Source organism: Oryctolagus cuniculus, chromosome 11 (genome assembly GCF_964237555.1).
Source record: "Oryctolagus cuniculus chromosome 11, mOryCun1.1, whole genome shotgun sequence".
Lineage (NCBI taxonomy): Eukaryota > Metazoa > Chordata > Mammalia > Lagomorpha > Leporidae > Oryctolagus > Oryctolagus cuniculus.
This window is the reverse complement of record NC_091442.1, coordinates 117,893,971-117,919,311: the sequence shown is the minus strand read 5'-3', so window position 1 is coordinate 117,919,311 and position 25,341 is coordinate 117,893,971. Positions and strand designations below refer to the sequence as shown.

The 25,341-nt window shown below is 53.5% G+C and overlaps 2 protein-coding genes across 10 annotated transcripts in view; both read right to left on the bottom strand.

Moving 5' to 3' along the window:
- WBP2NL (WBP2 N-terminal like) overlaps positions 1 to 5,631 on the bottom strand; it is a 30,276-nt gene extending 24,645 nt beyond the window's left edge. For all 4 annotated transcript variants that reach the window (XR_011380298.1, XM_002721402.4, XM_008275151.3 and 1 more), the window contains exon 1: positions 5,508 to 5,631. Coding sequence is in view for 3 of the 4 variants with exons in the window: in XM_002721402.4 (XP_002721448.2) it covers positions 5,508 to 5,569 (62 nt within the window). In the remaining variant the exon portion in view is untranslated. The remainder of the gene's footprint in view (positions 1 to 5,507) is intronic.
- A 3,537-nt stretch (positions 5,632 to 9,168) lies between these two features.
- The window catches only part of SEPTIN3 (septin 3), a 25,442-nt gene continuing 9,269 nt past the window's right edge, over positions 9,169 to 25,341 (bottom strand). For 4 of the 6 annotated variants that reach the window (XM_051834016.2, XM_008275153.4, XM_002721381.5 and 1 more), the window contains 10 exons: positions 23,972 to 24,163; positions 19,861 to 19,989; positions 19,411 to 19,492; positions 18,994 to 19,131; positions 17,678 to 17,795; positions 16,567 to 16,662; positions 14,913 to 15,012; positions 12,947 to 12,998; positions 12,564 to 12,657; positions 9,169 to 10,442 (listed from right to left, as the gene is read on the bottom strand). In XM_051834016.2, the coding sequence (XP_051689976.2) occupies positions 10,377 to 10,442; positions 12,564 to 12,657; positions 12,947 to 12,998; positions 14,913 to 15,012; positions 16,567 to 16,662; positions 17,678 to 17,795; positions 18,994 to 19,131; positions 19,411 to 19,492; positions 19,861 to 19,989; positions 23,972 to 24,163 (1,067 nt within the window). In that variant the 3' untranslated portion in view covers positions 9,169 to 10,376. The remainder of the gene's footprint in view (positions 10,443 to 12,563; positions 12,658 to 12,946; positions 12,999 to 14,912; positions 15,013 to 16,566; positions 16,663 to 17,677; positions 17,796 to 18,993; positions 19,132 to 19,410; positions 19,493 to 19,860; positions 19,990 to 23,971; positions 24,164 to 25,341) is intronic. The other 2 variants (XM_008275154.4, XM_008275156.4) reach the window with 1 other exon arrangement.

The following is a 25,341-nucleotide window of genomic DNA, read 5'->3' as shown; positions in this document are numbered from 1 at the left end:
AAAAAAAACTTCTGTGGAAATGTCACAGTCAACACAGTAAAAGGCAATCTAGAGAACAAGAAAAAATGCTTATAAATTGTATATATGATGAAGGACTAATATTAATAACATGTAAAGAACTCTTACAACTCAACAACAAAAATCAAATAAGCTGATCAAAGAGTGGGTAAAGGACTTGAATGACAACACACAAATGGCTAACAAGCTATGAAGATTTTCATCATTAATTATCAGTGAAATGCACGTCAAAACCACAACTAGAGGCCGGCGCCACGGCTCACTAGGCTAATCCTCCGCCTAGCGGCGCCAGCACACCGGGTTCTAGTCCCGGTTGGGGCGCCGGATTCTGTCCCGGTTGCCCCTCTTCCAGGCCAGCTCTCTGCTGTGGCCAGGGAGTGCAGTGGAGGATGGCCCAAGTGCTTGGGCCCTGCACCCCATGGGAGACCAGAAAAAGCACCTGGCTCCTGGCTCCTGCCATCGGATCAGCACGGTGCGCCGGCCGCAGCGTGCTGGCCACGGCGGCCATTGGAGGGTGAACCAACGGCAAAGGAAGACCTTTCTCTCTGTCTCTCTCTCTCACTGTCCACTCTGCCTGTCAAAAAAAATAAATAAATAAATAAAAAATAAAAAAACACAACTAGATACCGCTTCATATCCATTAAGAAGGCTACTACTAAAAGAAGAAAAAGAAATCAAGTGCTGGCAAGAATGTGGAGAAACTGGAAACCTGTGCACCACTGGCAGAATTGCAAAGCTGTGCAGCTGCTGCGGAAAGCTGCAGAAAGCGTCATGGAGGTGCCCCAGACAAAATCAAAGGTGCAACAACGTATCAGATGACCCAGCAGTCCCACTTCCCAGCATACAGCTGAAGAACTGAAAGCAACAAGTCAGAGAGCTTTCTGCCCACCTGTGTCTGTAGCAGCACTATTCACAGGCCCCAAGAGGTTGCAGGAAGCTAAATGTCCATCAACCGATGAGTGACTGAAACGTGGCATGTACACGCAATGGAACGTTACTCAGCCTTCAAAAGAAAGTCTGCCACACGCTTCCACATAGGTGGACCGTGAGGACATTATGTAAGTTAAAGAAGCCAATCACAAAAAGACAAATATGGTGTGATTCCATCTCTATGAGGTATCTAAAGCCCCATTTATAGAAACAGAAAACCAGATGATTGTTATCAGAGGCTGGGGGAAGGGAGAGTTGTTGGGAAGGAAAGAGATGGGTGCACAGAATCCTGAAAGATGTGGATGCACAGAATTCTGTAGGACAACTTTGCAATCAATATATTTTAATACGCATATACTTTGACAAGGATTTTTATATTTTTAATCTCTTTTTTAAAGATTTATTTATTTGAAAGGCAGAGTTACAGAGAGAGGCAGAGTCTTCCACCCATTGGTTCACTCCCCAAATAGCTGCAACAGCTGGAGCTGTGATGATCCAAAGTCAGGAGCCAGGAGCTTCTTCCAGGTCACCCACGTGGGTGCAGGGGCCCAAGCACTTGGGCCATCTTCCACTGCTTTCTCAGGCCATAGCAGAGAGCTGGATCAGAAGTGGAGCAGCCAGGACTTGAACCGACACCAGTGCCCATATGGGGTGCCGGCATTTCAGGCGGCGGCTCTACCTGCTATGCCACAGCACCATCCCTTTAATCTCTTTTCTAAAAAGTCTATGTTCTCTGACCTCACAATTTACCTTTGAGGAGTATATCCCCCCAAAAAAACATTCTGACAGGTGGACAAAGATACATTTTGAGAAGTGTTCATTGCAGACATGTTTTTTCATCATGTAGTAATGACGAAAAGAATCCCAGAATATCTCATATTGGGGGCTGAATCAAAATTTATGTACACAGGAATATCAGCTATTGAAAATAATGATGCTGGCCGGCGCCGCGGCTCACTTGGCTAACCCTCCACCTGCGGCGCTGGCACTCTGAGTTCTAGTCCCGGCTGCTCCTCTTCCAGTCCAGCTCTCTGCTGTGGCCCGGGAGGGCAGTGGAGGATGGCCCAAGTGCTTGGGCCCTGCACCCGCATGGGAGACCAGGAGGAAACACCTGGCTCCTGGCTTCAGATCGGCACAGCGTGCCAGGTGTGGCGGCCATGTGGGGGGTGAACCAACGGAAGGAAGACCTTTCTGTCTCTCTCTCTCTCTCACTGTCTAACTCTGCCTGTGAAAAAAAAAAAAAAAAAAAAAAAAAAAAAAAAAAAAAAGAGAAGAAGAAGAAGAAGAAAAGAAAATAATGATGCTGATATTGATTCTGGAAAGCAGTCCTGATATCGTAACATCAGTCAACCAGGAAAACAAGTTACAAAGCAATTTGGGAAAAGAAAACCCCGAGCTTATTTCCACAGGGAACAAGGCATAAGACTCAGACCAAAAATACAAATATTATGAGTGCTAGAATTGGGGGTAAAAATTGCCTTTTCCTCATTATTCTACAATAACATATGATACTACCTGCAAGCTTTAAACCATGGATAAATTCAAACAGCTCGATTTTTTTTCCTTTTTACAGTAGAGTCTGGCCCATGTATTAATGGTTTATCAGCTGGGAAAACCTCTGCCAAACACAGCCAATCTGTGAAGAATTTCTCAAGTGTGCACTGTGACTAGGAATAAGTCAAGCTAGAACCAATCTTCCCCATTTCAAGCTATTTCTTTAAAATCCTTTCCATCCAGGAACCCAGAGCACTGATCGAGCCTTCTTCATTGAAGAGAAAGCAGAGGAATCATTTTTTTTTTTTTTATTATTTGAAAGGCAGAGAAACTGTGACGGGGACCAGAGACCTCCCAACCCTGAATTCATTCTTCAAATGCCCAGAACCAGCCCTTATGGCATCCTGGTCTGGCTGAGAAGCCCACGAGAGCATTGCAAGCATGGAAAGCCAAGACACTGCAAAAATGTCCCACATGAAGGACCTCGGGGTGGGGGGTGAGACCCCAGTGGAAAGAAGGGGCCATCAAAGAAGGGGGTTCTTGGCCGGCGCCGCGGCTCACTAGGCTAATCCTCCGCCTAGCGGCGCCGACACACCGGGTTCTAGTCCCGGTCGGGGTGCCGGATTCTGTCACGGTTGCCCCTCTTCCAGGCCAGCTCTCTGCTGTGGCCAGGGAGTGCAGTGGAGGATGGCCCAGGTGCTTGGGCCCTGCACCCCATGGGAGACCAGGAAAAGCACCTGGCTCCTGGCTCCTGCCATCGGATCGGTGCGGTGCGCCGGCCGCCGCGCGCGGCGGCCATTGGAGGGTGAACCAACGGCAAAGGAAGACCTTTCTCTTTGTCTCTCTCTCTCACTGTCCACTCTGCCTATCAAAAAAATAAAAAAATTTAAAAAAATAAATAAATAAATAAAAAGAAGGGGGTTCTTTCCTCTGAAGGGAGGAGAGAACTTCCACTTCGCTTATGGCCTTTTCTAAATACTGACAGAGTCTGTGGATTCAAAAGGCTTCCACAGCCTAGGCAGCTCATGTCAAGAGCCTCAGACAATCACTGACATCAGACCTAAGAGTGTTAGTTGTTAAATTAACAACAGGAGTCACTGTGCACAAACTTCCCTTGCAGGACCTCTGTCCTCAAAGAGTTGTATTATGTCTAAGTGCTCGCAAAAGATGTATCATTCTTGGGTGCTTCTTTTAAATGTTAATTAAGTTTCTTAAAAAATGAAATTAACTTCAAGATGCAATGACTTTGAACAGCCCTTGCCTCCACTGTTGAGGAACATTTTTTTCCTCTTGCAAATTGTTGAACACTTTACTTAGAATCGAGTTGGTCTTCTGTGTATAAAGCTAATCAAAAATGGATCTTAGTGGAGAATGGGGCTGGGAATGGGAGAGGGAGGAGGAGGCAGGTGGGAGAGCAGGTGGGAGGGAAGGTATGGTGGAAAGAATCACTGTATTCCTACTGTTGTACCAGGAAATGCATGACGTTTGTAGTCCTTCAGTAAAAGGCTTCTTTTGGAGGAAGAAAAAAAGTAAAGCAGAGCCTGAATCCCACATGGACTCTGGCTCAAGTCCCTGCAGCTCCACCTCCGATCCTTCTAGTTCCACTGGAAAACGCAGAAGATGCACCGAATGTTTGGACTCCAGCACCCAAGTGGGAGACCAGGAAGAAGCTCCCGGCTTCCACCCTGGCCATTACAGCCATTTGGTGACTGAACCAGAAGATGAAGATTCTCTCTCTCTCTCTCTGTAAATGCCTTTCAAAATAAATGAATCTTAAAAAAGCTGTCCGGGACCAGCACTGTGGCCTAGCAGGTAAAGCTGCCACCTGCAGCGCCAGCGTCCCATATGGGCGCCAGCTTGAGTCCCGGCTGCTCCACTTCCGATCCAGCTCTCTGCTATGGCCTGGAAAAGCAGTAGAAGATGGCCCAAGTGCCTGGGCCCCTGCACCTGCGTGGGAGACCCAGAAGAAGCTCCTGGCTCCGGATCAGCACAGCGGACGTGCAGCCACCTGGGAAGTGAACCAGCGGAAGGAAGACCTCTCTCTGTCACTCTCTCTCTCTGCCTGTGCCTCTCTGTAGCTCTGCCTTTCAAATAAATAATAAATAAATCTTAAAAAAAAAAAAAAAGCAGTGTAAAGCTCTTGGAACAGCGCTTGCCATATTTAAATATTTAATAAATACTATTACATATTCAAGAGCACAGAATGGCTCCAATAAAGATCATGCAAAGGACTATAAAATCAACGTCTTATAACTAAAAACAAAACCAAAACACCCGCACGGCTTCATCCCTGGCCCCAACAAGCAGCAAAGCAGGGACGCACCCCCGCGGCCAGAGCGAAGCCGCCTCAACACCAGACCAGAAACAGCTTCATGGCAGGAGAGTGACGCGCCCAGGGCGCTGCTGGAGTGGGGGTGGTCGGTTCCTACCTGCCCCCCGCCCCCCAAAAAATGGACAAGCGGCGGCGGAGGCGCTTCGGGAGCAGCGAGCACCCACCACCCCCGGGCACGCATGTGTCCAGAAGGCGGGAAAGACGCGGCCCCGGCGCTGGGGGGCCGCTTCCGGGCTCTCGGACAAACGCAGGCCTACTGGCCCGGGCGCGGCACGGCGGGGACACGCGGTGCGGAGCGAGCCAGGCCGGAGCAGAGGAGACGGCATTGGGCGGGCTCCGAGCCGCCCGCGCAGGACGTCCCCTCCAGGCCGGCTCCCCTGGCCGCGGGGCACCGAGCGCGAGCCAGGCCGGGGCGGGGGGCAGCCCTGCGGGCGCGGCAGAGATCCTTCCAGAACACCCCCGTGCCTCCTGTGGCCTCCCTAAACGCCGGGCCCCGCTCCTGGGCACGGGGGGACGGGTCGCGCCCGGGACCGCCGGCTGCCGAATCGCGCGTGCGGGCCGCCGGCACCTCACGACCGCGCGTCCTCGCGGCGCTCTCGGCCCTCACACGTGCGCGGCGCGCCGCCGCCTCGCGGCCCCGACGGCCCCGGGGAGGCGCCCGCGAGGAGGGCGGGCAGTCCCTGCCAGGCGCCGGGGCTCCTCCCCGACCGGAACCTGGGCGTCCCCGAGGCACCTTTCGCCGTAAGGGATGACGGGCCCGCGGCGGTCCTCGGTGTGGCTCTGATTCACCGCCATCCCGCCTCCCGCCGCCCCTCAGAGAGGAAGGGGCGGGGCCTGGCGCCAAGCCGCGGGGCGGGGCTCTGGGGAGTGGGTGGAGATTGTGGCGCAGGGACCAGGAGTGGGCGCGGCGAACGGGTCACGTGGGCGGGTCACGTGAGGGGGCGGGTCCAGGGAGTTGACCCCGCCCCAAGAGCGCAAAGGTGCTGAGTGGCGTTTGGTAAGCCTGCGTCCCACAGCGGAGGGGCTGGGTTCTAGTCCCAGCTCCGCTCGCATTCCAGCCTCCTGCCAGTGTGCACAGGGGCTGGCCCAAGTCCTTCAGTCCATGCAGCTCCCATGGAGGAACCAGACTGAGTGCCTGGCTCCAGCGCTGGCTGTTACGGGGGAGTTTGGGAAGTGAACCAGCAGGTGGGAAACCTGGTAAAGAAATTAGGTGATGGCGGCCTCGACGCCCCGCCTGCAGTGTTGGCTCCTGCGTTGGCGCCCCGGCATGGCTGGGTATGGCTCGGATTGGCAGTGTTGGGAATCCAAGCTGAAGTCGGCCGTGGCGTCCCCCTGTTAGGATTCCTTACCTCTGCTCCGGCCCCCAGAACTTTCTTCTCCAGAGAAGGCCTGGGATCGACTGTCTCAGAATTTCTGGGATCAAGAGAGTCTTCTCTCTGTGCTGTCCATCATGCCTGCCCTGTCCCCTCCAAGGGGCGATGTGAACCAAGCCCCTTGCAGAGGCTTTGATGCAGACACCAGGGAATGTCAGCCCCGCGCCGGCCACAGGCCCTTACCTCCCTCCTTTAGCTGCAGGTGTCTTTGCCCTCTTCAACTCCCGAAATATGGGGAGTGGTGCATTGGGTCCTGCCTGCCTCACAGGGTCCCAGATCCCAGGACACATGAGGTCATTTGCCGCCTCTATGGAGAACATCTTGCCTGAGGGATTGTTCGGGAGCCACAGGGCGTGAGCCCCACCTGCATGTTCCGAGCCCACTCTGCCATCATCAATATTTCGCAGCCCGTACTACACGGCTGACCAATCCGAGGAGAGCCACCAGTACTGTCGACCAACCAGAGGCCTGCACGTGAGCTAAGCGGGCTCCTCTCAACCCTGACCCCAATCTGCCACACTCCTGACCCTTTTCCCCTCAAGGAGCCCAGAAAAGAAGCTACAGCCCCCTGTACTCCTTGCTCTGTGCTTGGCGATTAGATACCATTCTTCCCCCACCCCGGTGTCAGCGATTGACTAAGTGACCGTTGGTGAGCAGCTGTGGGTTTTGGGATTCAACAGCTGTGAGGATGTAGTGAGATACACGGGACCATATTCTTACTGAGTTTCAGCTTCTCGAATAACACTAGAGATTTCCAGTGACTACTATATGTATGTTGTCAAGTGTAGGTTGCACTTTTTAATATCCCACTAAGAAAAGGCATTGCCAAATAAACTGACACACCATTGGATTTAAGATGCATCCTGATGTCAGGAAAAAAATAAGTACAGATCGTATTAGAACAAATGAAATGCCATGGTGTACAGTGTGTATAGCTGAGACTGCCCTGAGATCTAGTCCCCGCCCACCACCAGTAACTAAATGACACCTTGGGAAAGAAGAAAATGTTCTGTGCACTTCCTTCCCACATCTGCATGAAAGCACTGGACTAGAAGTACACTTGAGTTTTCGCAACTGTGATATTTTACATTCACCAAAATCTCACTTTTCCCCATCTCAGTGTTGCATTGCCTCTCTAGTACCTTTGTCATTCTACTTGAGCGACTCACTGCCTTCTCACCCATTTCCCGCCTATTTATTTTTTATGATGTACTTATTTATTTGAAAGTCAGAATTAGAGAGAGGGAGAGACAGAAAGAGACAGTTGTCCATCTGCTGGTTCACTCCTCAAATGGCCACAACAGCCGGGGCTGGACCAGGCCAAAGCTAGGAGCCTGGAGCTTCATCAGGGTCTCCCACATGCATGGCAGGGGTCCAAGTACTTGGGCCATCGTCATTGCTTTTCCAGGTGCATTAGTGAGGAGCTGCATCAGAAGTGGAGTATCTGGGACTCAAACTGGCACCCATATGGGATGCCGGCACTGCAGGTGGAGGCTTACGCTCCTACACCACAGCGCTGGCCCCTTCCCTCCAACTTAGACCCTTTCAAACCATTTCCCACCAGTCACCTCCACCATGCACTCACCTATTGACTGGTGAGGCTGCAGACATGGTGTGTATGTTGTCACATTCAAATCCAGGGAAGCACTACCCAGGTGAGGGTTGTGCTGTTTGCTGGCTTTGAGAGTGTGTGCCCAAGGAAAGGAAGAGTTACTTTAAGTTCAAGAAAAATACAACCCAGATGCCCATCAACTGAAGACTGGATAAAGAAATTATGGTATATATACACTGTGGAATATCACACAGCAATTAAAAAAATGAAATCCTTTTGCAACAAAATGGATGCAACTGGAAACCATTAAACTTACTGAAATAAGCCAATCCCCAAAAGACAAATACTATATGTTCTCTCTGATCTGTGGTAACTAATAGAGTACCTAAAAGGTAATCTATAGGAGTGAAATTGACACTTCGAGATGCAATGATTCTAAATAGCCTTTGTCTCGACTATTGAGGAATAGTTTTTTTCTTCATATTATTTGTTGAAGAATCACTGTTCCTAAATATGTATATACAAAATGCAAATGATTGCAGTGGCCAGAGGTGGGCCAATCAGAAGCCAGGAGCTTCTTCTGGGTCTCCCATGTGGGTGCAGGGCCCCAAGCACTTGGGCCATCTTCCATTGCTTTCCCAGACATATTAGCAGAGAGCTGGATCAGAAGAGGAGCAGCCAGGACATGAACTAGCATCCATATGGGATACCTGTGCTGCAGGCAGAGGCTTAGCCCACTATGCTACATTGCCGGCCCCAATAAAGTTTTTTTTAAATACAAACTGATGCTTAGGTTTAAGTTCTTAACACATTCACTCTAAGATAGGCATGTGTCTAAGCAAGATGGTCCAGTGTTCATAGACTTGGTCTTTATGCCTTCAAGAAGAGGAAGAAAAGCTGGGAAGTTAAGTAAGAAATATGGTTTTCATTCCAGAAGAAAAAGCACAGTAGCTTTCAAGGTTCATCCCTCACTATGGATACAACACCCCAGGGAATAATGGCCAGGATCTGACCTCACAAGGTTTTCCCATCTCTACTATCTGTGGCTGCTGTGATACATACAAATTTGTTTGGAAGGCAGAGTGACAGGGAGAGACAGAGATATCTTCCATCTGCTGGTTCACTCCCCAAATGGCCACAACAGCCAAGGCTGGGCCAGGCTGAAACCAGGAGCCAGGAACTCCATCCTGGTCTCCCACATGGGTGGCAGGGGCCCAAGTACTTGGTCCATCTTCTGCTGCCTTCCCAGGTGCCTTGGCAAGGATCTGGATTGGAAGCAGAGCAGCCAGGACTCAAAGTGGTGCTCCAATATGCAATGCCAGAGCTATGCATGGTGGCTTAACCAGCCCCTCTCTGTGGCCACTTCTTAGCAATGTGGTCCCTGGCTCACCCTCCACACAGGTTAGATGATGTCATGACTGATTTATTCAAGGAGCAAGGAGTAGAAATAAGACACACAGGCCAGGCAATTACTGTTCAAACAGCAATGTTTAGTTGCACAACACAAAAAGTCTAGCAACGCTTACACGACCACTCTCAGTGTCTGTTGGCTTGTTTTCAGTCGGGAAATTTAACCAGAATGTCACCATCAGGGTGGCTGGGACCGGTAATGTTTAAGAAAGGCGTCATTCTTGCATCCCGTAGGCGTGGACCTCTTGCTTCAACAAGAATTGGTTGTAGATTAATGGCCCACAAGTCACCAGCCTTGGAGCAAGTTGTATTCAGGTGGAGACTGGGGGTGAGTGGGCAGGGAGGGGTCTGTAAGGTCACGTGTGGGGCAGTGGCAGCCGACATTCGCAAACATTCATGCATCTGATGGGGGGCTTTGCCCGCCATTGGGTATTTTCCATTAGCCTACAGCGACCACCTGTGGTCAGGCTAATGCATTACACTAAGGGGGGGGTAGGAGCAGTCAGGGTTAAGTAGGAAGAGATCCCTCTTATTGCTAAGTGAACAGAAGGGTGACTTTTATTCCTAGAGTGTACGTCTTGCAGTTTCTGGAGTCTGGTGTGTCTAGTTCTTTTCCAAAGTTTGGGGCTAAGGAAGCCAACTCCAGCATCTCTGGGAAGATCACTCTAAGTGGCAGCGTGAAGCGGGGAGGGTGTGTGACCACCCTCCGGGCCCCCACCAGGGATGATCTTTAAAAGGCGAGGCTGCCTCTGCTCCCCAGCATCTGTTGTGATCCACCCTTCATGCACACCTTCAAGCAATGAAGGCAACGCCCTTGTCCCACACTGGGGCGCACACGGCCACCTCAATGGATCTGAGAGGCACAGAGTCGCTTTCTTGACCCTCGAGGGAAGCCAAGAGCAGCCCATGCTGATGAATGGACGGGGAGCAGTGCCATGCCCTTGGAGATGGGTACCAGTAGCTGGTGCGGGTTTGCAAGGGCAGAGGCGGCTCTGGATGGGTTCCTCCGCCCTACAGGTGGGCTGGGCCGGCTGACACAGACGATGGAGCAGGGCAGTGCTGGCAGGAACTCCATTCCACTGGGAGGAGTGGTTTGGCTAAATGGAGGATGCAATTGACCTAGAGGCCGCTGGCCCCTCCCACCTGTTGAGGGCTGGGAGGAGGGGGCATGGTGGTAGGCGGGACAAGCACAGCACTACGGAGGGCTCCGCCCAGCAGCAATTGCGGCTGGGAGGGATGGAGGGAGAAGCAGCGCTTGACACGGCCTTCATTCAGCAGTGGGGCGGGGGGTGGCTGGCACGGGTGGAAGGACAGTACCCAGGAGGCCTTCTCCCTGCAGGGGAGTTGAGAACGGTTGATGGTGTGCAGACCAGCAGCTGGCCACAGACACACAGAACCGCTTGTCCAGGGAGGCTGAGACTGAGGCCAGGAGCCTAGGACCATCTTCCCTCTCCCACGCCCCCACCCGCACCCCTCAGTCCTCCCCTGCAGGTCATAGGTGCCCAGTCCCACATCTCCCTATGGGACCACCCGCTGTCTTGTAATACTGCCTGACAGGTGCCCACCCCGGAGTGACACAGTGGGTGAGGGCTGGTTTGGAACTAGGCCTCCAGGAAAGACTGAGACCCAAGGTTTGGGGACCCTGGTGATCTGATGACCTCACTACCTCTTTCTCCTGGTCCACTGAATCTTAGGTCTTGAGCCTGTTTGTTTTTCCTAGCACCTGAGTGATAAAAGGACTGGGATTAGAAATGCTGGCATTCATCGAGGACCAGTTAAACCCCTCGGTTGGACCAGGAGCTGGCCAGGAGGCTGTAAGAGGTTTTTGTAAACAGTATCACTTGGTGTTTCCCCTTCAATACCCCTAAATGTTTCCCCAGCCCCAAATTTCAGCAACCTTACAGATGAAAGGAAACAGGATTACTTATTTGTGTAACAAACAGGGGGAATAAATGCATTAATAAATATAGGGCTAATGAGAAAGGCAAGAAAAGGCTCGGTGTCAGAGTGTGGGGATTACTGGGAATGCCTATAGGAGTCAGGAGGAGAGGGAGTCACGGAAAAGCAGAGAAAGACAGCAGTGCAATTAGGCGCAGCACAGCCGGAAGGGCGAGTAGGAAAGGCATCACGAGGGGTCAAGTACATGAGACAAAGCACGCAGAGAAGCCAGCCCGAGACGGGTGGAGGAAAGGGAGGTGTGTCCACAATTCGTCTCTGAAGCCAAACCACGGAGGAAGGCAAATACTGTAGATGGTGCCTGCCAGTTCTTCAGAACTGGTCCTTCCCGCCCCACCCCTGCCCCGCTCAGCGTCTGCCTCACCTGCCCAGCATACGCGCTTCCTCTGTCCTGGCCCCGGGAGCCGCCTGACTAGCTACTTCCCTCTTTGCCTCGGCCTCCTGGACGTTCAGGGCGATTTCAGCGCCTGATGGCAGAACCTGTCTTTCCCGCATCTCCCTCTGGCTCTGGTTTCTCCCGTCTCTCGGTTTGAACTGGCTCATGCTTTCAGCTGTGACTTTAAGGTGGCCTAAAACCCTTTTTGGGAAGTAGACTGGGCATAAATTCTAAGTATGGAAATGAAGAAGTACTCCGGTCTCAAAGGAAGTGAAAGACAACGGAGACAGGCAGAGGGGGTGGAGAGACAGGAATGAATGAAGAAAGGCAGGGAAGAGGAGGAAGCAGGAAGCAGAGGCAGGCGCTGGCCTGGGGGCAGAGGCAAGGGGACGGGTGGTAGCTTTGGACAGTGACCTTGTCACAGACCAAAGGATGGAGCTCCACTGCCTGGCACTGATTGTTCCTGCGGGAACCCAGCTCTGGCGGGCTCCTCTCTTCCTTTTTTTCCAGGAAGTCCTACCCTTGCCCTAGACTACTCCCAACTTACTGGGAGGGTTGTCCTGAGCTCCCCACCCCAACCCAGGTCTCGCTGAGCCACCTGTCCTTGGAGAACCCCTGCAGCCCCACTACCGGGCCAGGTTCAGAAATAAGAAAGAGTTCCTGTGGTTCGTCTGTGCTCTATCATTTGTAAATGAAACCTGCCCCAGACCTCTTGAGTGAGGCACACAGCTTTGTTCTGGGACACAAGGAAAGGAGACAGATAATGGACAGTTATGGAGGAACCAAACTTACAAGGGACTTTCCAGGGAGGGCAATGAAAATACCCCAGCCCTATACACACACACGCACACACATACTCTCTCACACACACACAGGCACACACGTGAGCACACACACACGTGCACACACACAGGCACTCGCTTACACGCACACACACACACACACAAACGCAGACAAGATGCTCCACAAATCAGACAGGCCTGTGGGACAGAGTTGAAAGGAAGGAGGTGGTTGGTGGTGGTATTTGGGATGCGTGTGTGTGCAGAAGTGGGTATGTGTGGGCACACAGAGAAGGGGCTGTCACGGGTTACTGTCGTGGCTTTCCTCTGTGTCCGCGCTCACCGGAGGGAGGCCTCCGTTGTCATTGAGCCGCTTGGCCCTGTAAGTCTCATAGTGGATGTTGTGTGTCACTTCCTTGAGGTCCTGGAGATGGGTCCTAAAGGACAAGGGGTGACAAGAGAGGGGTGGTTAGGGGCGGAGAGAGGAGGTGGGGGCCCCCGTCCAAGGCTAATCCACCACTTCCTTGGACTGGGCCCAAGATCAGGCCCCACTCCAGCACCAATGACGCTTCCACAGCCCCTTCTGCTCCGAGACGGGGGCCAGAGCCGGGGTAGCACGCTCTTTGGAGACCCGCAGACTGGGGAAGGGAATCTGAACAGATGACCCTTTGACCCCAGATAATTAACCTGCGACCTGGGCAGGCAGAGGGAGAGGGGACATCTTACCTGATGACAAAGTCTCGGAGCAGGGCAAACTCACAGTGGTTGAGGTTTTCCACTACAGACAAAACAAAACAAGGGGTCGTTCACTACTGCAGCAACAGCTCAGGTCACGGAGGCACTTAGGGGACGCCTGGGACAGGGGCATCTTGCAAACCTTCCAGATGCTTGCCCCCTCCAGTGCCCCGTATGTCGTCCCTTGAACAAATATTTAGTAAGCAGCTACGAAGGACACTTGTTGTCCTAGACTCTCTGGAATAACAGCTAATAGCAACTGCTAAGTACCCCATTTTACGCAAGGGAAAACTAACACACAGGAAGTCTAGGAAACTTGCCAAGGCTTAAGACACGATTTCTATCTTTAAGGAAGCTTAGAATCTGATTGGGAGAAAGTAACACACAGAAAATGACAACTGGAGCCATCCTAAAGACCACACACTACAGGATAAAGCCAGTCTGATCCAGAGAACCTGCACCTGCAAGTCCCTCACCAGGGGCTGTGGGAGCATGAAGCAGGCCGAGAAGGACCCCATGGCCACAGTGGAAGGGGTGAGACACACGTCCTCACAAATACTTCCAATTCCATGTAGATGACAAGCAAATGCTATTTTTAGAAAAATCCCCACGAAGGGTTATGGGGAAATGAGAGCCAATGCCAGACAGTGGGGTGAGCTTCGGTTCTGGGTCTGAAGCCCAGGCTCCCACACTAACGTGTTCAGTTAAGCCCTTAACCGGTCTGAGGTCCCGGGGCCTCGGTGGCTTACGTGAGAGTGCTGCAGAAGCTCACGGAGAGGGGTGGGTGTGTGGTCCAGCAGGTTAGGCTGCCAACTGGGACACCTGCATCCCTGCTCAGAGTGCCTGGGACACACCCTGGTGACTCTGCACCTCTGGTCCAGCTTCCTGCTCACACACCTGGGGGGCAGCAGATGATGGCCCAGGTGCTGGGGTTCAACCATCCTTGTGGGAGACCCAGATGGAGTTCCTGGCTCCTGGCCCACTCCCAGCTGTTGCAGGCGTTTGGGGAGTGAACCAGCAGACCAACACTTTCTGTCACTCTGCCTTTCGAACAAATAAATATTTGAAAAGGTTCATGGAGAATGGAAGTAAACATTTATTTTGATGCATAAAATGTTGGAATCCATGCAGTTTTTCCATAACGTACATTTTCCATGAACTTTTTGCCTACCTCTCGCTTTTTTTTTTTTTTTTTTTAAGATTTTATTTACTTGACAGAGTTACAGACAGTGAGAGAGAGACACAGAGAAAAAGGTCTTCCTTCCGTTGGTTCACTCCCCAAATGGCCGCAACGGCCAGAGCTGCGCCAATCTGAAGCCAGGAGCCAGGTGCTTCTTCCTGGTCTCCCATGCGGGTGCAGGGGCCCAAGCACTTGGGCCATCGTCTACTGCTTTCCCAGGCCACAGCAGGGAGCTGGACTGGAAGAAGAGCAGCCAGGACTAGAACCAGCGCCCATATGGGATGCGAGCGCCACAGGCGGATTAGCCTAGTGCGCCACGATGCCGGCCTGACCTCTCGTATTCTGACAACAGGAACACCTGCCCTCATAACTCCGTGTATGTTTCTCATATTGAATGAGGCCACTGAAGCAGTTCTTGGAAAACTCCCAGGATCATTGTCCATCCACAGTGAAATGGAAACGGCAAGATCTGAACAACTCTCACACGCCCTTCCCTTGGCAACCTTTCTCTGGTTTGTTCAGACCTTACTCATCTCTCTGTTCTGAATTCTCTTTTGTCAAGCCAGTGCCACCTGGTCAGGTAGTAACTCGGTCTCTTATTGCCTCCTGCCTGTGAGTGCCACCTTCTCAATTAGACTGTAGGCTCCTTGCGGGCAGGACCTGCCAGGCATTTACTTTACATCCTGTATCTAGGACGGTGCCATGATCGTGGGTGTTGACTCCGTGGTTGCTGGATAACTGATGGACAGCAGTTCCTCCGGAGGTGCGCGGAATTACCTTCAATGATCCCCCAGGGTGTTTTTCTGCCGAGGACCCTCTTGCCATTCACTTGGTACTCCTTGTCACTCCCCACCACAGCGAAAGGCATGCTCTCCTGCTGGACAGGGCAGAGACACAAACCAGACAGGTGCACGGTCATCCTCCTACGACCTGAGCGCCAAGGTCAGGCAGACAGGTGCTGGGCACCTGGCCTTGAACTGCACACTTGTGGTGCTCACTCAGTGTCACCACTGATGAAAAGAGGACTGGACTGAGAGTGGACGCCTGGTCCACCTCTGCCTGGCTGGTTAACCTCAGGTAAATCAGCTTGTCTTCAATTGGAGAGCACTCTGTGCCTCTCACAGCGCGTTAGCCACTCTGTGGGCTAACTAGGACAAACAGCAGCCATCTGAGTGACAGCCAGACTCACCGAGGCCTTCCCCTGTCTGCCGTGAAGCCCACTGGCAGATACCCACTCCTGCCTCCCCATCAGATGGTTCCTCATCCCTACCGGGGCGTTGTATGTTTTACCAGCTGTGAGTTCCCAGACCTATTTGCCTGAGACATACTTGTTATTGTAACCGGACAAATTAACTAGTCACACATTGTTTTATGATGGGATCGGTTCGTTTTATCCTTTGTCCTGTGCCACCATCATAGCGAGTACATAAACTAAGATGGCTACCATGTCACAGGCTACATGATGCCTTGGACAACTGTCACACAGGGTCCTTCCGTGACCGAAACACCTTCACACAACACGTGACTGTACTAGATGGGCTGAGTACACAGAGTTGTCTCTCTGAAAATCAAGGTGAACGTTCCGGAAAGACCTGATGAAGGTGAGTTGTTTGAGCAGGAAGAGTGGTCTGATCCCCCAAGATCAGACTGGACTTTCTGAAAATGACGTTTCATCGATATGATGTATACGTTCTCAGTTATTTTAACACACAACTTGAGCATATTTAAACATTTAAGATTTTTATACATCATTTTTAAAAAATGGCTCCCTCACCTCAATTGATTTTATCAATCGCCTGACCAACCACCTGTCTCATCTGAGCTTCTACTGGGTTACCCAAGCGGGATAGCGGAGGAGACTCCGGACGGGAGCAGCCAGGGATTTCTCCCAGGGTGCCATGGGTTACTAGAAAAGCCAGGATGTTGAGGTAGAATCACAGAGGGTCCTCTGAAACCATCCGGGCTCGTGGTTTCCATGGGCCGTTCAGATCCGCACGCAGCAGGTGTGCAGCGGCTGTACAGGACCCGCACTCGGTGCCCCATGTCACCTGGCCCAAGCTGCTGTTGGTGAGCTCTGTATGCGCAGTTCTGAGACTTAACCATTTTAAGGAGGTTGTTCTAGGAGGAGAAAGAAGCCAGCGTTTCATGGAGGGAGAAGCCAAGGCAAGTCCGACTAGAGCACAGAGGCCCCTGGACCCCGGCCCGCCCCCTCACCCCGACTCCGGCTTCGCTGGCAGCTGTGTGGTCTGGAGGTGGAAGGCAATGCCAGCATCCGGGTGCAGGGAACCCCACTGTGGTCCACAGTGCTGCTGCGCAGAGTGGACAGCGAGTGTGGAAAGGCAGGGGTGGGAGCAGAGGCCAAGGGGCACTTAACACACAGCCCAGGACGCCGTGCGGCGTCAGCGTGATGGGCAGACGCCCAGGCACCCACCCGGATTTTGTCATTCTCCGTCTTGTCCTCCAGATCCTCATCAAATTCCTTCTGAGGGTAGAACTCGATGCCATTTACTTCAAGCTCCTTGCGGACCTGGGGTGGGGGGAGCAGAGCAGGAGCAAGGCTCAGGTTGGGCAGGGGCACGCGCATGTGCCTAAGCTGCACTGAGATGACCCCTGAGCCTCACAAGCTCCAGTCCTGCAGTCATCACAGCCCGGCCTGATGGAGGGAAGGTGCCGGTGCTGAGGGCTGCAGGGCCCCGCCTGCAGGGAGGGAGGGGAAGCCGCCCACCCCAAGCCTGCTCGCTTCCTGCAGGGTCAGCTCAGTCTCACCTCCAGGGCACTACCAAGGACCTCTCAGAGGATGGGTTCTGAACTTTTTTTTTTTTTTTTTTTTTTTTTTTTTTTGACAGAGTGGACAGTGAGAGAGAGAGACAGAGAGAAAGGTCTTCCTTTGCCGTTGGTTCACCCTCCAATGGCCGCTGCGGCCAGCGCGCTGCGGCGGGCGCACCACGCTGATCCAAAGCCAGGAGCCAGGTGTTTATCCTGGTCTCCCATGGGGTGCAGGGCCCAAGCACTTGGGCCATCCTCCACTGCACTCCCTGGCCACAGCAGAGAGCTGGCCTGGAAGAGGAGCAACCGGGACAGAATCCGGCGCCCCGACTGGGACTAGAACCCGGTGTGCCGGTGCCACAAGGCGGAGGATTAGCCTAGTGAGCCACGGCGCCGGCCGGGTTCTGAACTTCTTAAAGCAGCAGTTGTATTTAGATTTCTTTCGAACCCCCCCCCCCCCAGGTCCCGGGCATCCCCACGGGGCTGAGCTTACAGAAGATGCCAATAGGCCAGAAGGCAGTTGGTGGACCTTCAGGGACCCTGGCATGTGGGGAGTGGCTTCTTGTGCTCACGGGGACGCACGTGTTCAGTGAGCTGGGAGGCTGGAGCTGCGCCGACTCCCCTTCACGGGGCGCGGGTGCATGCAGAGACCCCCAGCCCCAGCCCCTGTTCCGCGTGAGATCGGGAGTGGGGGTGCAGACTGAGGTTGGGAGGTGGCTTGACCCAGGGCCGGGGAGGGCGGGAAGGAGACAGGAAGGGGACAGGGGCCCTCTCACCCTTTGCTTGAATTCGGACTTCTCCTCCAGGGTCATGGTGTCGGCCTTGGCGATGACAGGGATGATGTTCACCACCTTGCTGAGGTGCTTCATGAACTCAAGGTCGAGAGGTCGCAAGCTGGGGCCACAGGAGGCAGGAGTGTCAGAGCCACTGTCACCACTCCAGGGCCCCCTCGGTAGGGAATCGGGCTGAGGCTCAGAGGCTGCAGCTGTCCCCGGACGCATGGCCACCACCTCTCTGTCTGCAGAACGCCCCAACCCCTGCCTGGCCCGGTCTTCTTCTTTAGGTCCCCTCCAGGGCCTGCCCCCTTGGACCACTCCTTCACAACAGCTTCTCTGACCTGGGAATTTCTCACTCCCAGGACCACCTGTGGACCCTCATCCCCACCCCACCCCTGCCCCCATATGTCCGGTGCCCCAGCACTTGTGTGTGGCTTCTGCCTGTGGGACAGCATCCCTTGCCAGGCCTCCTCCCAGTCTGAGGGCCATGCACCCCTCCCCTGATTCTGGTTTGTGACACAGGGGACTCATTAAGTTAGACTGTCTGGTGGTGCACGCTGTCCATGGGTCAAAGACCGGGGAGGGATAAAGCAATCTTTTACTGAGATCTTGGGCCTGAGCCAGGATTCTTGCTGCATTTCCCACCTCCTCATCACTGAACCTGCTGGGTACTGGCTCCTCCAAACTTTAGGACCTCCGCTACCCCTGCTGGTGCCATCTGCGCAGGCACTGACATTTCGCCCAGCAGCTGGACCCACTAAGAAGTTGATGGGACACACACTAGACGCCCACAGCAGGGTCCCCTGTCTCCTCTGGGCCTTTCCCTCCTCAGGCTGTTCCTGCCCTTTGCTGTCCTGGGGTGCACCTGCTATCCACACAACTCCCAAATGCCCTGCTGGGGTATGCCTTCATCTCAGGACCCCTGGCTCCTGGAGCTGGGCAGGCCACCTTCCAAATGCCTGCAGCTGGTTCCACACCCAGCAAAGCACCAGCCCCAGTCCGGTAGCCCAGCTCCCCCATCCATGCCTTGACCAAGGCAGGTATTTGTTGAACAAACAAGGAAGTCTGCACTCCTGTATCCCAAGCTCTATCAGCCAGGGCAGCCATGCTGTGGTGCAGAGACACCAGCGGGCAGTATGGTGGCTAACATTGACCCTCGTGGCAAGAAAGTCAGGCTTCCTCGTGGACAGCCCGGGGAATCCCAAAGCCATAGATTCTGACGGTGCTGTCTCCTCGGCCCTCCCGAGCCTGATCCAGAACAGGCCGTGGAGATGCAGCCAGAGCCAGGCCCGGGGCAGGGCAGGGCTGGTACATACGAGTGTCCCGTGGGGGAGATGAAGTAGAGGCAGCAGTGGACACGGGTGTCGGGGATGCGTTTCTTCCTGGCGATGTTCACCTCCTCCTTCAGGAACTTCTCGTACTGCTCGTTGATGTACTTCTCAATGGGCTCCCAGCTGAGGATGGGGCAAAGCCAATGGAATGCCCCGGAAGGACAGGACCATGGTCAGGCCACCGTCCACTCTCATTCATCCCCTGTGGGCCTAGGATACCCAGCGCCCCGCCCCCCATGGATGGCTTTCCGTGGTGGTTAGCAAGGACAGAACTGCCCAGGGAACCCAGCCTCTGCCTGGGCTCTGGGAAGCTCAGGGCAGGCAGGGTGCGGGTGGGTCTCAGCTCTAGGTGTCCCTCCTGACAGAGGCTTTGGGGCGAAGGTCTCAGAGCAAACCGCATACCAGTTTTCATTGTTGATCTGGTCTCCAAAGCCCGGGGTGTCGATGACCGTCAACTTCATTTTGACCCCGCCTTCCTCTATCACTGGGGAGTGAACAGAAAAAGCACCAGGGTGGTCAGCCCTGCAGCTCATCCCAAGTGCCTTGCACCCTGCAGCCCCCGAGCCAGGGAGTCCGGGGCTGCTCCTCCTCTTCTGGATTAATTGTTGGAAAAGTCAAGTTTAGGGTCTTCCTCACTCAGCACCCTGCCCCAGAACACCCTCCTGCTTCTTTCTGGCTCAGTCCTACCTGTGCTTTCGTTCCCTGAGACAGCAGTCTAAGGAGTTGGCTTCCTGGACTTGAGTGCCTAATTCCACTGTCATGAGGTTGCCTCTCACGGGTCTTACTCCCCGATTACCCTCTCCCTCCTCCTCCATTCTGCCCCCGAGCCTCTGGTCCCTGCCTGGGCCTCACCGTGCCCGATAGCTTTGATCTCCACCGTCTTGGGTATCTTCTCCTCCCGACTCCAGCTGGAGGCCTTGCGGCTCACTTGGGATTTGAAGAGCGTGTTGACCAGCGTCGACTTGCCCAGTCCACTCTGGCCTGCAGCAAGGTGGGAGGACAAGAAGGCAGGGAGACCCAGGTCCACCTTTGGAGCCTCGGAGCTCTCCCACAAGCTTACAGAATTCCGGAGCTGCAATGCAGGCCTACCTCCCATTTGACCACTCACTGGGAAGGTGGTGGGGTGGGGGGCAGGCAGGTGGGAATGGCCCCTGCCTACTGGAAATGTCAAATGGAAACAGCCTTCCCGGCCTGGATCTCCAGGGCCGCTGGAAAGGGGGGCAACCTCTGCATTTGTCTAGCATAGCGAGTTCTGGCTTTGGATGGTCTAGGTTTTTGCTTGGCTTAAGTTTCCAATCTTTAATAATACTGAAAGCAAGAATAGAATTACCATGCCTTCTGACACTTCCCCCTGCACATAATGCACTTCCCCATCTGCTAGTGAAATTCGTCTTTGTGTCAGCCCTGCGAGTCCTGCAGCAGAGCTATCTTTATCCCCAGCTGAATGGTCCTACAGAGATTAATCCTCTTCCAACATAAAACGTGTGCATGGCAGCATGACTAATACATGCCAAGACCAAGGGCCTGCACCAGGCTCCCTGAGCTCTGTATCCATTCTTTATTCTAGCGTAGTAGTTTCTAAATTGTGCTCTCAAAAGCCCTTGTATCCTGTGGAGATATGAGGCTACTTCAAAATGTTTGTAGGAAAATGATATTAAAAGTTTAGGGGCTGGCACTGTGGCTTGGTAGGTAAAGCCACTGCCTGCAGTGCCAACATCCCTTATAGGTGTCAGTTTGAGTCCTGGCTGCTCCACTTCTGATCCAGCTCTCTGCTATGGGAAAGCAGTAGAAGATGACCCAAGTGCTTGGGCCCCTGTATCCACATGGGAGACCCGGAAGAAGCTCCTGGCTCCTGGCTTCAGATCCGCCCTGCTCCAGCCGTTGTGGCCAGTTAGGGGGTAAACCAGTGGATGAAGACCTCTCTCTCTCTCTCTCCCTCTCTCTGCCTCTGCCCTCTGTAACCCTGCCTTTCAAATAATAAATAAATCAAAAGTTTATTGGAGTGCAAAAAAAAGTTGAAACCCGTGCTTTTTATCATGTGCATTTTCCATTAACTTTTTGAAGACCCTTGTATGCATGGATTCCAAAATTTTTTGTACCAAAATAACTTTTTTTTAAGATTTATTTATTTGAAAGACAGTTACAGAGAGAGGTAGAGACAAAGAGAGAGAGCTTTCATCCACTAGTTCACTCCCCAGATGGCCACAATGGCTGGAGCTGTGCCAATCCGAAGCCAGGAGCTTCCTCCAGGTCTCCCACATGGGTGCAGGAGCCCAAGGACTTGGGCCATCCTCTACTGCCCTCCCAGGCCATAGCAGAGAGCTTGATCGGAAGAGCAGCAGCCAGGACTAGAAACGGCACCCACATGGGATGCCAGTGCTTCAGGCCAGGGTATTAACCCGCTGTGCCACAGCACCAGCCCCATAACTTATCTTTTAATTCCATTTTCCATGAACTTTTAAAAAATTCTACTTATTTGTTTTGAAAGGCATATTGCTAGAGAGAGAAAGGGAGAGAGAGAAAGTGATCTTCCATCCACTGGTTCATGCCCCTGATGGCTACAATGGCAAGGGCCGGTCCAGGCCAAACCCAGGAGCACAGAACTCCATTTGGATTTGCCATGTGGGTGGCAGGGGCCAGGTACTTAGACCATCTTCTGTCGTCTCCGCAGGTGCACTAGCAGGGAGCTGGGTGGGAAGCAGAGCAGCTGAGACTCAAACCAGTGCTCTGATGGGGGATGCCAATGTCACAAGATATGGCTTCACCCACTGCACCACCATGTGGCCCCTCCATGCATACCTGGGAAGAGGGGGTCAGCGGCAGGGCCACAGACTCCTCCAATTCCTTCTCATGGCTCCCTGCACCCCTGTGTGATGCATGCAGTCCTGCAGAGAGCTCACTTCCAGGAGTCCCACAGCTAAAATGCATTTGCACACCACAGGTCTGAGCAGTGCTTCTCACAACTGAATGCGCACGGAATCGCGTGAAAAAGCCTGCCAGTGCAGAGCAGCAGAAGGCCCCAGCCAGGCCTGCGGTTCAGGGGCTGCAGCCTAACCGGCCTCCCGGGTGAATCACGTGTGCAGGAAAGTCTCGGAGCACTGCTCTGGAGCATTCTTGTATTAGAAAAAGGACAAGCGGCCAGTGTTGTGGAACCAGGGTCTCTGGGTTCAAATCCTGGCTCCACTCCCAGTTCCAGCTTCCTGCTAATGGAGGGTTGGCATTAGGAGGGATCTGGGGAGTGAACCAGCAAATGAGAGCCAGCCTCCCTCCCTCTCCTTCCCTCCCTCTCTCTCCTCTCACCCCTCAAATAAGTTAATACTTAAAAGAGAGAGAAAGAGAGAGAGAGAGAGAGAGAGAGAGAGAGAGAGAGAGAGAGAAATGAGGGGCCGGAATTTTGGCATAGAGGTTAAGCTGCTGCCTGCCACACCGTCAGCCCATACGGATGCCAGTTCGTGTTCCGGCTGCTCCATTTCCCATCCAGCTCCCTGCTAATGTGCCTGGGAAAGCAGCTGAAGATGGCCCAAGTACATGGGCCCTTGTTACCCATGTAGGAGACCTGGCTTCAACCTGGCCCAGCTCCGGCTGTTGCAGCCATCTGGGTAGTGAAGCAGCAAATGAAATTCTCTGTCTCTTCCCCTCTCTTTGTAACTCTATCTTTCAAATAAATAAATCTTAAAAAAAAAAGATGAGTTGGAGAGGTAGGGGACCACATTAGAGTCTAACCTTATCCTGAGGCTAAAGAAGAGTTATTGATGGGTTTTGAGCAGGTTGAGAGAAGCATTTTCTAAGTTGGAAAGATTATCCGGTCACTGATGGACAATGGACAGGAGAAGAAAGGAGGCAGAGGAGGAGGAGGGTTGGTGCCACTCCAAGTGGACCTGCCAGGGTCCAAGAGCCATTTGCTATTGTTCTTGAACTGACTTTTAGATAAAAAGTTTGTACCAGGGCTAGTATTGTGGGATAATGGGCTAAGTCGCCACCTGCAATGCCAGAATCCTATATGGGTGCTGGTTTGTGTCCTGGCTGCTCCACTTCTGATCCAACTCCCTACTAATGCACCTGGGAAAGCAGCAGAGGATGGTCCAAATGCCTGGGCCCCTGCCCCCACATGGGAGACCTGGAAGAAGCTCCTGGCTCCTGGCTTTGGCCTGGCCCAGCCCTAGCTGTTCCAGCCATTTGCGAGTGAATTAGCAAATAGAAGATTCTCTCTGACTTTCAAATAGATAAAATAAATCTTTTTAAAAAAGAAAGTTTGTACCAGACGTAAACCAACTATGTCGCGGAGCACACTGTGGAGCCCAGACAGCGTTGTTTATAGCCGGACAGTCTGGATCCTTTACACACTGGCTCATGCTCCATAACTCAGAGTGGCCAGCATTCTGGGCAGAAGAGCCAGGTGGCCATGGCAATGCAGTTGTGAGACCTCACTCTGCCGAGGGAGGTGGCGGGGGCAGAGAATGGGGTGGGCTCAGAGACAGTTACAAGACAGACAGATTTGAAGGTTGATCAGATTGGGAGGTAAGGGAGTGAACACCTCACTGCAGCTGGGAAAAGGGCCCCTCCTGAGCCAGTGCAGAACTCAGTGACCAAATCCCTGGGGATTCTCTCGAAGCCGTAAAGCGCTACGAAAATCAGACACTGCCCCCCATCCAACCCTCCCACCAGCTCCTGGAGGTAAGAAAGGACCCTGATAATTCTCCCAGGCTCCGCAGGCTCAGAGTGGGAGGCGGCTGCCTGTGGACACCCAGCTGGAGACGGGCCCCGGCTGCCCTCCCAAGGCTGCCCCCTGCGTCAGCCAGCCCTGAGGGCCGGGGGCCAGATTCTGTGATCAGCCCAAGACACTCTTCTTCCTACAAAGAACCAACCCTCAAGAAGGCAGGGCCAAGGCCGTTTGGGGCAAAGAAACAGGGTCCTTGGTGCCACCTGGCACCAGGCCCACCAGCGACCCCGTGGCCTCTCGTACCCACGACCATGATGTTGAAGTCAAAACCGGTCTTCATGGTCTTCTTGCGCATCTGCTCAATGATGGTGTCGATGCCGATGTAGCCCAGCAGGTTGGAGTTGATGCTGACCGGCTTCATGGGCACTGCCGGCTTAGGCCTGGGCTCAGGCACCAGCTCTGACATGGCTGTGTCCGTCCTGGTCTCAGGGAGCCCTGCAAAGCAAGGTGGGAGGGTATGCGGAGTTGAGGGGAGAGCAGGGGGCACGTGGCAGCCACAGTTACCAGAATCATACAGAGTTGGGACTGGAAGGGACCCTCATGTCACTGATGAACAGACTGAGGCTGGAGGGGAGAGGACTTGCCCAAGACAGAGCGCAGGGCAGATGCAGAAACCGGCACGAGTACAGGCTTGCCGGGTACTGGGCACATCCTTTCAAATACACATCACCACTGTACCCGTGTGCCGAGCCCAGGGCTTCCCACCTGGGCTCTACTGACTTGTGGATAATTCTCTGGGTGTGGGGACACTCTCCTGGCATCACAGGATTCTCAGTGGCATCCCTGGTCCCTACCAGATGCCAGGAGCAGCCTATTTGGGACAACCAAAAACATCTCTAGCCAGCAGCAAAGATCCCCTGGGGGGCAACATCTGCCCACTGAGAACCTCCAGGCTCAGAGACGTCTGAGGTCATTCAGATGTGAGTCCTGTCTCCCGGGGACAGGGCAAGGACCCTTTGAAATCCTGGATGCCGTGGAGTGACTGTCACAGACCTCAGCAGAGTAAGTCTCACTCCCCTCTCCCAGCCTCTGTACCCCCTGTGTTCCATGAGCTGCAAAGTTGGGGTGTCTGTGTCTGGAGGAGCCCCAGACACCCTCCTAGCCAGGGTTTTGAATCTGTGGGGCCAGTGGGGGTGGGGTTGAGACCCACATGAGGGCAGTCACTTGCCTAGGATGACACAGAGAAGAGAGGCTGAGGAGACAGCCCTTCCCCAGTGTGGGGAGACAAACACCTCTGGGTCTGGCAGACCATGTTCACAGCCAGGCCACCGCCCACCAGGTAGCCTCCAAATAGGGCACCCCATTTTCACAGCCATAAAATGGGGTGAAGCAGACAGAGCCTGGCTCCAGGAAAGGAGTTTGGTCTGGCAGTTAAGATGCCCGGATCCCATCTGGGAGGGGCTGGGTCCAGCTCCTTACCCCAGCTTCCTGCTAATGCAGACACTGCGAGGCAGCAGGTGAAGTTTACATGGCTGAGTTCCTGCTCCACACATCGGAGACCTGGACTGAGTTCCAGGCTCCAGGTTCTGGTCTGGTCCAGCCTCTGCCATCTCAGGCATTTGGGGGAGAGAACCGAAGGTTGAGAGCTCTTTCTGCCTGTTTTTCTGTCTCTC